This window comes from Mytilus edulis, chromosome 10 (genome assembly GCF_963676685.1).
Source record: "Mytilus edulis chromosome 10, xbMytEdul2.2, whole genome shotgun sequence".
In the NCBI taxonomy this organism is placed as follows: Eukaryota; Metazoa; Mollusca; class Bivalvia; order Mytilida; family Mytilidae; genus Mytilus; species Mytilus edulis.
The window spans coordinates 69858064-69873065 of record NC_092353.1 but is presented as its reverse complement, the minus strand read 5'-3'; the positions used below and the strand labels follow the sequence as shown (position 1 = coordinate 69873065).

The following is a 15002-nucleotide window of genomic DNA, read 5'->3' as shown; positions in this document are numbered from 1 at the left end:
TAGCCAAACTCGAAAGTTATGGTATTGATGGTCCAATACTAGATTGCATGGCTCAACATGTTCCTAACAAAACGATCTATAAGAGTCTTCGATTAATATGAATTTTTATGTATGCTATCTACCAATAGACACATAAATCATGTGACTATACACAATATCTTCTACGCCTGATCCTTTTTTTTTATATTGAAATCATAAACGGGTACCACTAGCAGCACAATAAAAGCATCTTCATTAGACCTCATCAGATCAGTTTATTTTCATCACAAGATGTATATTTATGCTGCCATTTCTGGTCTGTTTTTTTGTCCGATCAAATTAGATACGCTCTTTTCAACTTAAGTATATAGGTTGTTCTTATGCTGTACTGTTATACCATAAAGGGGGGGGGGGGGGGGGTTGTAACAGTAAACTAGGTTTTTTATGTCAATTTTTTTTAAAGCCAACTATATGGCTTGGGGTTTTGTCATTGTTTAATGACGTATGGTTACCTACAATTGCTTACATTGACATATATATAATTGAAGTCAACTACATTTCTGTATTAGATACCGCTATAGATTCAAATATAGGATACCGCCATGAATTCCTATATAAGATACCGCTATTTTATTTTTATATTGAATTTCATTTTCGTAGACTAGGAGATTAAAGTTGTTACAAAATATCTATGTTAATGAATGATCAGAAAGAAAAAAAACATAAGTTGCATAGGTATTTTATTCAGATTAAAAATATTTTGCTTTTTTTCCTGTTATTTCAGGTGATCCACAATTCGTTCCTTTATTAATCTATCACTTTACACTATCTCAGCACAACGACAGTATTTCGAATTGATGTTAGTTACCCAACTACAACATACGCATTGATAAACCCCTGGTGCAGTTAAATGTCTATTGCCACAATTCACCAAATATACTCCTACTCTGAAATAACAAATGTTTCACTTCTCAAATGATATCATAAAACATGGTAACAGTGAGCTCAGCGGTCAAAAATTATCGTAGAATTTCACGAGAACAATGAACAAATCTACCGTTAAACACATAATTTCTGATTCCTAGAGAATGTTTTGTTAAGAAATTCGGAGGTTCGTAATTAGTACTAAGTTTTCAGAACAAGTTGAAATAGACACACGGGATAGTAATTCAATCTTTATAAATTTAGGGTTTATGACCCCTTCTGTAGCCATTTTTGTACGAACTTTTCAAACTTCAATAGTATCAAAACTACAGATATAATGAATAAAAGAGATAGGCCATTTTGTACACATTCCAAGGGGAAACTTGATGCAAAGCATTATCATTTACTGTTTTATTGCATTTAATAGAAAAAGAGTACCTTGTGGCAAATAAGCCACGAGATTTTTTTATAGAAAATCAACAGCCTTTAATAAAGAGATTTTTGTTATAAAATTTGAAACATAGATTACTCACTTGCTTTTCTATGATGTGCTTGCGTTTTAATTTTTACAAAAAGTTCTAAGCAACCTGTAAATTCCAAAACTCCTCGTGCTGAGTCACTGAAGTCGAGTGCACCCTAAAAGGTGTACTCTATTTGGTCTATTTTTACATTTGTTTTAACCAATAACTACATTAAAAAACTTGTTTTAAGGAAATCATTGCTTGCATTGCATGCAATAATCCTATATCTATCAGTCACCAAATTGTCAAATATGAGAGTACAAGGACAAAGTCTGTGGATTTTCTATAAAATTTCCATATGTTTAGCATTGAATCAACACAAGGGTACATAATCCTTAAGTCAAGTAAATACCAAACGAAAAACAACAAAAGAAAACAACAAGTATCATGAGTATGTGCTGAGGTTTTAAATCTTTTAACAGAAAACAGAAAGTGTAATATTTCTATAAGTACTAACAAAAATTAATTTAGTGTTAGAATGTAATGACGTTATGCACGATATCAGGGCCACTCAGCGTTACACGACGTTCCAAATAAAACAATGATTTTGACGTTGTTCCAAAGAAAGTCTTTAACACCATTTTATGTTACAGGTATTTAATACACTTGTAAAATTATATAGCGTTCCATTAACTATTTAATTCGCATTGTGATTTCAAAGACACGCACAAGACAAAATTGTAACAGCGGGACACCCTTTAAATGACGTTATAGGCATCGAAATGAGCAAAGTTTTTCATTACAAGATATACAAAGCACAAATTAATCTATATTATTGATTTCTGTTGTTTATTCCTTTCGAATGATATGCATAACATGGATATTTATTGTAAAGGAAAAGAGCTTGAATCGGAATAACCAGCTATCTATCACATTTTTTCCAAAGAGACACCAATACCGTGCGCAACGTCAATGCAATTATAAGTTTTTGTGGTATTCGGGTCTAAAATATGTTGAATTTAATAATGTCAAATGGTGTTTCATACTAGATGTTCAAAGTGTTAAAGATAATTCGAAAACGTCTCCAATAATAAGTCAACATATAAGGACTAAAATAGTTATTAAAGGTACCAGGATTATAATTTAGTACGCCAGACGCGCGTTTCGTCTACATTAGACTCATTAGTGACGCTCATGTCAAAATATTTATAAAGCCAAACGTGTACAAGGTTGTAAGGCATTGAAGATCCAAAATTCCAAAAAGTTGTGCCAAATACGGCTAAAGTACAAATGTGATAATTGCCAAAGTATTGTCATGTGTAACTTACTTTTTACACAATTTAAGACGTGTGCAAGAAGATGATGAATTAATACCATAAAGAACTTTCGTATCTTTGCCATTGCAGTCCAAACTTAAAGTAGTAAGTCTCCTTTTAACACGACCACCTGCAAAAGTAATAAAAGTCAGTTTAAATAATTTTCTATCTTGATTTGGGCTTTTTTTTTTACACCATATAGATACCTATTACAGACGATAATTGTACAATGTGTTTTAAACATATAAATAAATGCACATATTATATCCAAATCAACGTGAAATCTTATATAACAATAATTTTCCACTAATTTGCAAGAGATGTATCCAGGTAATGAATTTGAATCCTCGTTAAAATGAGATAACTGTCAGTACAGATTCGCTGATTATCTTGTAGGTTGCAATACTGTAATATATAACTAATTCAATTTTCCATTTGGAACTTTCTTTACGGATAAAACTGTGCTAATTTTACTATGAAGTTTTGTAAAAATTATATTGTAGAAGGAAGGTTTGATATTGACTACTACTTAATTCAAAGGTGAAACCATAGGGCTTGCAGCATATTATCAACACTTCAAAATGGACGAGTTTCTAAGAGCTCAATGTTATTCTACCCCCTACCCCTTTTCCCCCTTTCACTTAAAGTGGTCCGCAGAATTCAATGTCACCGCTATGAGTGTGAACCAATACTGGTAACATTCCCAAACCATGTCTTTATGAGATGAGAAAAGAGATCATATCTGGGAATCAGCTATGTTAACAAACAATAATTCGCTGAATATTAAATATCTCCCCAAAAGAGGCGTGGTTTGTAAAACAGCTATATTTACATAAGGCTTCAATATATGATATTAGATTTAAACAAGAATGAGTACCTAGTACACGGATGTCTCATCTGCACTTTCATTTTCTATGTTCAGTGGACCGTGAAAATGGGGTAAAAAACTCTAATTTGTCATAAAATTAGACAGATCACATCATAGGGCACATTGTGTACGAAGTTTTAAGTTGATTGGACTGCAACTTCATTAAAACTATTTTGACCAAACACTTTAACCTGAAGCGGGACAGACGTACGGACGAACGGACGCACGGACGAATGAACGGACGGACAGACTAACGGAAGCACTGACCGGAAAACATAATGCTCATAAATAGGGCATAAAAACAGATAAAAACACATTCATGCAGTAGTCAAATAATTATATTAAATGTTTTCTGAAACACCAATTTAACAAATAGATAATTTTGTATAATATCTGATCTCTGTTTTTACCATTGAAATATATTTTCAAGTCATTTTCTATTTTCATTTCGATTTTCATCCAAAGTGCATTAAAATATACAATGATATGGTCATTCTAGTGATCTATCATTTGAAGCCTATTTGTAAATATCAAACTAGCCATAAACACTAATAAAGGTTAGTGATATTCTCAGAAGTTTTTAACCCACTGTTCATACGCGCAGTGTAACATTTGATTTTTCGTAAAAGTTTAATTTTAGTATTCACCTGTAACATGTGTCATATTATATACTTCTGCATCATGTGGTACCTTCCTTTCTGTGTACAGAGGATATTTGAACTCCTGATAAAACTCTTTCAACGATTCGCTGAGGGAACTGTCATCAAGAACTTGATCAAAATTTGCATAGTACAATTCTGTGACAACTTCAGAGTTTTCATTAGTGATGGTATTATCACCTTTGTTCTATTTAGGGGTGATAAAAAATATATTCTTCAACACATTTTAAAACGCACTCACAAATGGTATATATATTGTTATACTAGTAGTTAGTTATAATAAAAACATCGCTATTTTCATTTTTTTTAATATGGAGTATGACTATAATTTAATAATGTATGTGTTCGGTTAGCTCGTGTATGTAACAAGGTATTTGGTTTGAACGAAATAGTTCTCTGTATTACTGAAAAATGATTACACAAGGGTTTTCGATATCACAAACTAGTCAAAACATTTACTTAATTTATCATCGATACAAAAACGTTATTCGTAAATATCAATCAACATGCAGACATCTTTTACGTCCAGGTATTTTACTTTTATGGTAATATTCTTTACATATTATTACTATAATTTACTATATCGGGTTGATGGAATTCAAGTAATGTTACCGACGACTTAAAACAATACAATTCATTTCTTGGAAGATATCTTTTGATGTAATATGCATATAAGGGACATGAGAGACATGTCACACTATTGAAAAAGTTAACATCTACGGTTTTATACTGCCTGCTCAATGTAATTAATAAATATAATACAAGTTATGATTATATATCTTCATATTTTATAGTACCCAGCTTTGAATAAACGCCTCTGTAGTCTGGCCAGCATCTGCTGCATTTTTCATATCTATATCTCTCAGTCTACACTGATTTATGGAAGGAAGACATTTCAGCTGCTTACCCTGAAACGAAAAACTTCCATTTCAAAAGAACCACTTAGTATTTGAGTAAGTACTCCGTCGAGAGTAAGACGTGTTCTATGGGAACCATACTCGGTTTTGATGGGTTTGTGTTGTTAAAAAAACTAATAGGAAAAAGGGAATCTCCGGGAAAAAATGTTAACTGAAAGTCCGTCAGCGAATGGCAAAATTCAAATCTCAAACACATCAAACGATTGGATACCAACTGTGATATTTCTGCCTTCGTGCAGGCATTTTATTATGTAAAAAATAGATTTCTATGCGTGCTTTGTTGACCCTTGTTCGCTTTGTCTTTGAAGTTGTGATATATCTTTACAGTTGTGATATTTCCAGTGTTTCATCTACTTCGTGTAACCTGCGCAGTGGTGTTTTGCTTGCATATCTTCTTCGTCGAGTGCGAGAGGGCGTGTTTTCGAACACCCACAGGTCAAACTGTTGTTTGCTCTATGGTCGGGTGGTTGTCGCTTTGACATATTCACCATTTCCTTTCTCAATTTTATAAACTGTAATATTGATATTTGCTGCTTTTCCGCTAGGCATGAGGCGTAAAGACTACTTGGCTTGGCGTGTAGTCAGAATTAAGTTAGGGTTACATTTCATCATGTCGACTTGTAACAAACCTTGTGTTCTCCGAGTTGTGTAAACCAGGTTCATATTCATATCTCAATATCATCATCTCGTCCTGATTACACTTTTAATTTGAAACCAGACTTTAAACAGACATCAATCCCTCGACCTATGATTCTAAATTGTCCACTCCACATTTTTGCACTATTTTTATGAAGAATACATGAAATATCTAACAATGGAATTCTACAAAGATGTTGTTAAAAGAATTTTGACAATGGTTTGGATAAATGATTATCTAATCATTACACCGAATACATGTAGCAAAACTCCTGCGTCAGAATTACCTGATACGTATAAGTGTAATTATGCAAGAGTTGTGAGAAACATTTCGTTACAAACCTGTAGAAAGTCTTGAATTTGGTACGACTCCATAACATTGTTATGTGGTGGAGTGTGAATTTTCACTATATTCTTTTCCAGATTCGTCTCAATGTTTTCAAAATATCTTGCTTTCCCTTCAATTATTTTATAACCAAATTTCTAAAATAAAAATAATCAGTAGATAGATATAGGAAGATGTGGTAAGAGTGCCAATGAGACAACTCCCCACACAAATAACAATTTATAAAGGTAAACCATTATAGGTCTAGGAACGGCCTTCTACAAGGAGCCTTGTCTCACATCGAACATCAAGCTATACACGACCCCAAGAAATTAGTAATATAAAACCATTCAAACGGGAAGACCAACGGACTAATCTATATAAAAACGAGAAACGAGAAACACGTAGGAAGCTCTACCAATTAAAAAAGATATAAAAATATTATTTTATTTATAAACATAACTTATACGTAAGACTATGTAATGAAACATAAAACAAGTCAAGTTGACGAGACCAAAAGGGTATATCATAGAGAAAAAAAATATTAGTTGAGTAGCACATTTTGATTTAGCACTTAATTAAGTAAAATTATAATCAATAAAAAAAAAAAAAAACTACTACAACTAATTTTTTGTCAGGAATTTCCCTTTAATTTACAAAAAAAAAAAACCCAACATATTTGATATAGATTTGAGATATCAAATAATTCCAAATGCTAAGAAAAGATACACAAATGCATTACGATCCTATCTCTTACAATCTCTTGGTGCCTTTTGTTAACTACTATTCGTGTGTTTCTTTGTCCAATATGTTCTCCTATTTATTTGTATTGTTGTCCTGTAATGTTATGTTGTCATTTTAATGTTATATTTAACATTGCCATTACAGCCGGAGGTTTGGCATTCCACAAAACCAGGTTCAAACCTAACATTTTTTTCCTTAAAAATGTCTTGTACCAAGTCAGGAATATGGCCATTGTTATATTATAGTTCGTTTCTGTGTGTGTTACATTTAACGTTGTGTTTCAGTTGTGTCGTATGTTTCTTCTTATATTTGAGAGTGAATTCACATCACTATAAGACGTGTCACGGTACGTTTCTTTCCAAAATTCATGTATTTTGTTATTCTCATCGGATTTTGTCTAATGCTTCGTTCGTTTCCGTGTGTGTTACATTTTAATGTTGTGTCGTTGTTCTCCTCTTATATTTAATGCGTTTCCCTCAGTTTTAGTTTATAACCCGGATTTGTTATTTTCTATCGATTTATGAGTTCCGAACAGCGGTATACTACTGTTGCCTTTATTTATATTTTTAAAACAAAAATTATTTCACTTTTTATTGAAATAAAATTAGTTTCATTAAATCGCAAATAAATATTAAAATACATACGTTAAATTTTTGTCATGCTTTTAATTCTTTGCTAGGCGGAAGGTCAGTAAGTCGTAAATGTTTTCGAAAATTTGTCTACGAATTTGTATTTGTTTTGCATGATAGCCAAAGGACCGGTAACTTAAATATTTTATCAATTCCCTTTGACTTCTATTTCAAAGTTAGGTATGTTCAATGTCTAAAAACCGGATAGCCATTAAGTTTTTCAATAAGATAAAAGTGGATCACCTCCGATTTACTACTCTAATAGATTCCTATTTCATTTAATATATGAATGATTTGTTAAGTTATGTTGTAGAAAAAATGATATCCGACATATTAGAAGATATATCTTTTATCTGTAATCCTTTCTAGGTAATTTATTGGATTTTAATTAATCTCTTACAGAAAACCTCAAACGATATACCACTGTGCACCTGTCATTACATTTTTTGTTTTGTTTTTTTATCGGAGTGGAATACAGAATTTTTTATTTGTGTTGTTGATAGTAGTTAGTGAAAATTACGTAAAATTATCTAAATCAGTTATTTCAAGAGTAGTAAACTAAAAATGACTCCGCCGTCATGTGGTAAAATAATAACATATATTAGACCTTTTCTTTACACACTTTGTATGAATATAATTTCACACTGTCCGATATTATAGTGGGAAATTATTGTACTAACAGTACTTTTAAATACTATTAGTACGCGTACAACTTACATGCGCATGTATTCAATAACACGTGCTAATGAGATTTAGCGGGAATGTTTTGTTGTCTTTTTTGTCACTTCTAACCAAACATCGGACTTGACAATAGAGGAACAAAGTTGAATATATATACATATATAGATTGTAGTATTTCATTGATATGACATCAGAATCGTAGAGAAGAGTCTAATAAAGTCATCATAGATACCAGGAATGACATTTTATATTCTCGCCAGACGTGCGTTACGTCTACAAAAGACTATCAGTGATGCTCGAATAAAAAAATGTTAAAAGTCAAAAACAGTACGAAGTTGAAGAGCATTGAGGACCAAAAATTCCTAAAAGTTTTGCCAAATACATCTAAGGTAATCTATTCCTGAGGTAGAAAAGCCTAAGTATTAAAAAACATAAAAGTTTGTTAACAGTTAATTTATCATTATAAACTCAAGTCAACACAGAAGACACGAAAACGCAACAGTACAAGTATGTTCAATCGAATATATGCATAATATTTGACAAAAAAAGAAACCTACCATGTTCATGTAAGCCGTAACAACAGACAGGAGTAAAGCATTTATCAAAATGATCGTTATTTTGCCCATTGTTTTGGTGAAGTTGATCTCTGTAATCAAACAAAAATTACAAATTGGATTAACTTATTGAGTTACCCACATCGCATTAATTTATTTTAAGTAACCAAAACGAGTTCTCTTTTGATTAATTTTTCAAAAATTTTACGTCCTAATAGCAGAAAATCATTAAGTGATAAAGATTATTTTCATTCAGTAATTCATCATTTAAAACGGGGCTTTTTAACAAAGGGATTAATGACATTAAGGGTACAATTTTATTGTAGTAAATGAGCATTTTGATAATCAATGTCTTTACAATGATGATCGAGGCCCCAAAAAAATTTAAATGCAAAATCTTAAAGCACTAACGGATAGCTGACATTTTAGTACGAGGACGAAATGCATTCCCAAGCCAGACAAAGAATCACGAGCATGCAGTAGTTTAGGGGCTGGCCTTATTTTCTCCTAAAATACAAGGTTATATGTTTTGCCCCACAACACCCTTTATCTTTTCATATAATATATACTAGCTCATAAAATGCCTTTACCAAAATTCCCCATTTTCTTTCTGTTGATTTGAGACCCAAATAACACAGTCATTGCAAATATAAGATAAAAGTCCGTGTCAGCTTTTTCTCACCATATTTTATAATTCAAATAATATCTCGACAAGGAGCTCGATTACCTATCAATATTTAAGTTTATTTATATCTTTAATTAACGCTTTTCAAGCTGATAGTTTCAACTTCAAATTCTTGATTTTCATCATTTCATCTAAGTACATCCTTTATTTGATTTAAGGAAAAACATTGCTTACCTTTTGTAGCCTTGTCACTACTGAATTATGGACTGCCTCACCATCACTTTTATACTTACCATCAAGGATGCAAAATAGTTTTCTTCAATCTATTAATAATTTGACACGTAAGCATCAGGAAATTCTGCACAAATCGTTCGAGGCAGTATAACGTGATATCAAGTTTATTGGACCAGGAAGACACCTTTCAAGTATTGTATGATTGCAAGTTCATCACTTTCTCTAAAGTGTTTACCAAATCCAAGGCTATCACTGACATAAAAAATGTACAATTTACTGAAAAATTAGTTGTTAACTTTTTATAAGTTGCAAACTGCATTCTTGAATGTTGTAAATCTTATTTTACGACAAACCTATAGGAAAAGCAAACCTATAAAAGGTATTTGAACAAAATAAACAGATATTTGGATGAGTTCTGTAAACACTAAACCAGTTTTAGGAATATACAAATTCTGTGTATTCACCTGCACTAAATCTTTATAAATGACACTTTAAAAGTGACTGCTGTCCGTTTAATACCTTGATATTATAATTTGATATGTAATATTCCACTGTCCCAGGTAAGGGGAGGGTTCGGATCCCGCTAACATGTTTAACCCTGCCACATGATGTATGTATGTGCCTGTCCCCAGTCAAGAGCCTGTAATTCAGTGGTTGTTGTTTTTGTATATGTCACATATTTGTTTATCGTTCATTGTTTAGGCTGTTAGTTTTCTTGTTTGAATTGTTTTACGTTGTCATTTTGGGTGCTCTTATAGCTGACTATGCGGTATTGGCTTTACCTATTGTTGAAGGCCGTATGTTGAACTATAGTTTTTAATTTCTGTGGCTTTTGGTCTCTTGTGGATAGTTATCTCATTGACAATTATACCCAATCTTCTTTTTTTTTATATAGGTAAGAATCCAATTAGAATGTCGAAGTTCACATCGCACATGTATAAGCTTCTTTGACATTAACTCTGATGCAATTTTTGTTTGAATTGGGTTTTAATTTTTACACGACACTTGTTTATATCGTACTTTATAAGTTTACACGTATTGTTTTTATCGGAAAACAACAGATTTTAAGTATTTCTCTGATATTTTTTCTGCCATTCGTATTGAGAAAATTGATGACGCTCGTTATTTTGATGTTACCATGTTAGTTACCGATAATGAATCGTTATAAGGAATCTATGTACTAACATACTATGTTATAGTTTTATCTTATTAATGAATTCGATCACTCATATGACTTGAGAAGTATAATTGCCGTAACATACAACCATGAACCTCTTTGTGGATTGCTGTTATTAGGAAATTGTTAATGTATATACGAAGATGGGACAACTCCCATCCATGCAAGGCACAGTGTTTAAAAGTTAAAAATTATAGAACAAATTGCAGCTTTAAACACGGAGCTTTGGATCACACCGAACAGCAAGCTATAAAGGTCCAAAAACGACTAGTGTACACTATTTTTAACAGAAAAAACAACGATCTGATCTATATAAAAACAAAAAACGAGAAATATCTATTACAACATAAACAAACGACAACCACCGCACAACAGGTTCAACATGCTAAAAAATGCAGCGCGTATAAATCTTTTATAAAATGCAAGGCTTTGGTATATTAAGATACATATATCATTTTACAACCCCGAAAGAAATTTCGAATTTGGTTAGAATCAATAATATAATGTTGTACTTGTGCGTTTTTGTTTTCAATATACTTTTTCAGTTTTCCAAATAATTTTCTTCCAAAACAATTATTTGGCAATTTTCTAAAAACAGTCGCCTGTTATCGACCAAAATAAATAGTTACAGAAGTTTAAAAAAGAGTATTTTCAAATTTTATAAGTATATATTTTGGACATGATACAAGCAAAAACGTCACCAACAAGTAACGCAGAAGTGATTGAAAAAATGAATAACCAAAGAAAAAGATATATAATCTCAATTGACAATCTAGTTGAAATTCTTTTAGTTAAAAAAGAGGGACGAAAGATACCAAAGGGACAGTCAAACTCATAAATCGAAAACTAACTGACAACACCATGGCTAAAAATGAAAAAATACAAACAAACAACAGCACACATGACACAACATAGAAAACTAAAGAATAAAAAACACGAACCCCACCAAAAAAACTAGGGGTGATCTCAGGTGCTCCGGAAGCGTAAGCAGATCCTGCTCCACATGTGGCACCCGTCGTGTTGCTTATGTGACAACAAATCCGGCAAATAGTCTAATTCGGTAGGTCACATTCATGAAAGGGAAAGGGATTGTGGTTACGACGTAAGGAACATATCCGATATCATTTGTGAAACGGTTATTCCGTCACGGTCAACCAACTCGTGATGGTGTCCGTAAAATTTACGAAGGGATGATTCCAACTTCACCATTTGGAACTCTTGGTTTAATAGCTTCCTTGTGAGCAGCAATCCTCTATCAAGAAAATCATGATAGGAAATGCAAGCACGGGAATATCGTATAAATTGGGAGATAGATACCCCGTATGCAGGTGCTACAGGAATGTTGCTATTTAGAAATGGAAAGTTCACAAATGGAAAGCTGAAATCATCTCTTTTATCGTAAAGTTTTGTTTTCAACCGACCCTCATTGTCAATTTCTAGATGTAAGTCAAGATATGAGGCCGACTTAACTGTATCTGTAGTATCCTTTATCTCTAGCTCGATGGGATAGATGCGTTCCACATAGTCACCAAATTTTGAATTATTTAGTGAAAGAACATCATCTATATAGCGGAAAGTAGAGTTAAAGGATATTACTAACTTCTTATCTTTCTTCCTAAGAAGTTCCTGCATGAAGTCAGCCTCATAATAATAAAGAAACAAGTCGGCAAGTAGATGGACACAGTTTGTTTCCATTGGAATGCTAACAGTCTGTTGAAAAACACGTCCTCCGAACGTAACAAATATGTTGTCAATCAAGAAATCAAGCATCTTGATAAGATCAGTGTCAGAGAATTTTTTGTTTGAATCAGCGTGATCCTTTACAAAGTAGGATTTATCCCTCCCTAAGACAAGATACTTTTATCTACGTTGGCCATTCTTTTTTATGAAGCAAAACAATACCAACTCTTTCAATTTTTCTCTTAGTTTGGAATGTGGAATACTTGTGCAAAGAGTAGAAAAGTCAAATGTTTTAATACTGTTACAAGATGAAAGAGAGTTAGATTGTATGTGCTCTAAAAGATCTTTGAAATTTTTAATTATCCACATCTGATTCACGCCCCCTCTAGAATAGGCAGTTTCACAATAACGTTGAAGCCCATCTTTGATTGTTGATAAAATAGATGTTAATAATTTAGAAAGACGTTTCGTGGAGCACTTGGAAGACCCAGCAATATACCGTTGTTTGTAAGGACACTTATATAGTTTAGGTATCCAATACAGTGATGGAAGATCCAGTTCTTCATCTTTGGTTGAAATTCCAACGGAACACACAACAGACCTATGATTATCCAGGATTTCCTCTTTGGTGAGTGTCGTGAGGGTAAATGTTGAGTTTCCAAGTGAATTGTCATTACCTAATTCGTTTATCCAGCAGTTAATGTAATGAATTTTACACACAAAAACGATATAATTTATAATAAAAAAAATATTTCAGAAATATATGATTTAACAGATAAGGAGTGAAAAGAAAATTGCACAGACTCCAGTTTTGATAGAACTTTTATATAATTCTATTAAGTCGATGAATCTTTGATTTTTTAAATAAATATAATTTTTTTGAGATTGTATTCTGATGACGGCATTATGTGTGCACCTTCAAGTTGATAGTTACAAATATGACTTTTAATTATTTGCGAATAGCTTGAAAAAGTGTAAGGATGTGAGAATACAAATAATTCAATGAGGAAAGTGGTGGTTTTAATCGTTTTACACTTAAACTGATCTTCCTCGTCCGATTGAATAATAACCACTTGATTTCAATTTAATTTCTAATAAAATGCTTTGCTTCCTATATGGTTAGTATAAAAACAATGATGCTTTGTCGATAATGAAGTTGTGAAAGACGGCCGAAAGTAAATTATTTCGAATTATAGAATATATTAGCTAGGTATTTTTTGTGACATTGATGTTCACAAGTCAGCTTCATTAAATCTTAAAATGTAAGAGTGATGACCTCAAACTTATCATGTTAGGAGTTTGAACTAATATTCAGATAAATTATATATGTCAATAGATTACTCCGATCTCAAAATAATTAAACTGTTATGGCCTGTATATCGCGAATAAGACTTATGCATTTCCTGCATACGACCTTTCACTCCCAAACTTAACCTTGTACTTTATTCAATTGTGGAATGACTCTTAAAAATACATACACGAAGATGTGGCATGTAGTAACAATACTAGATGCGTGTAAACAACATTAATGGCTTAGACCAATTTCAGTTATTATACACGTTACGGAATAGTATATGCTCGACCCTGAGGTTGACAATTTGAACTCAAAAGTGTTTTAATTTTTTTTTTTTAATTATATGTGTATCAATTGAATCTTATTTTCAATAAAGACATACTTTTTTAACCGTATATTAGTTCTTTTAAACATATACCATTTTGAAAAACTTGGAATTGACAATTTCACTATCAATATTCCTTGTAGAACTAGTACTCCTTGAGATTTATTTCGTTAGATAAATTTATTATATGTTTCCATTTGGAACACTCACAGGGGAAAATTCAATACTGAAAAGAGAAGAAAAATAATCGGTAATTAGAGAAATAAATCACTTACCCTTCCTTATAACAAAGCTATATATACTTGCTATTTTTCACTTCTTGTTTTTAGATAAAAACAGCGATGGGCCATTTGGAATATGCAAAAGAAGTGTAGAAAATTGAAAAAAAAAATATATTCCACACTATTAAGTAGGGGTTGAACGCTCAATCGTAGAATTAAAAGAGAAATTATGCATGTGTGTGCCGCGTGTGTAACTACTTATGAGATAAAAAAAAAACCAACATTTAAATTTACTTTGAATGTCAATCTTTTTTTATTTATATATTTTAAGAAGACTGTAATCGTAAGTCTAAGTGTAATGCAAGGTATAGACATAGTTTCCGCAAATGTCTATCATGTCTATTTGTTTTACAGTGATTAAGATAATAACACTTTATTGACTGCTCTACCTCTATTTTTGACATTTTTGTCTCTTATGTCTATTTGTTTTGTTCACACATCGTTGTCAATATAATAGAATTTTATGCAACTGTCATACATATGAGAGGTTTAGCTAGCTATAAAACCAGGTTTTATCCATCATTTTCTACATATGAAAATGTCTATACCAATTCAGGAATATGACAGATGTTGTCCATTCGTCGTTTTGTATGTTGGAGCTTTTGATTTTGAAATTTGATTAAGGACTTGTGATTTTACTTTTTACAACCAATCCCTATTCCCAATACTGTTCACACACACACACACACACAC

The 15002-nt window shown here is 32.0% G+C and overlaps 1 protein-coding gene across 1 annotated transcript; it reads right to left on the bottom strand.

Annotated features, from left to right (window-relative positions):
* Positions 1-702: 702 nt before the first annotated feature.
* LOC139492533 (uncharacterized) lies at positions 703-9626 on the bottom strand. Its single transcript, XM_071280698.1, has 7 exons — positions 9553-9626; positions 8697-8785; positions 6103-6243; positions 5005-5115; positions 4196-4394; positions 2693-2810; positions 703-926 (listed from the first exon to the last, which is right to left on the bottom strand). The coding sequence occupies exons 2-7, from the start codon at positions 8763-8765 to the stop codon at positions 800-802; spliced, it is 765 nt and encodes a 254-aa protein (XP_071136799.1). The 5' UTR covers positions 8766-8785; positions 9553-9626; the 3' UTR covers positions 703-799.
* Between the last annotated feature and the right edge of the window lie 5376 nt (positions 9627-15002).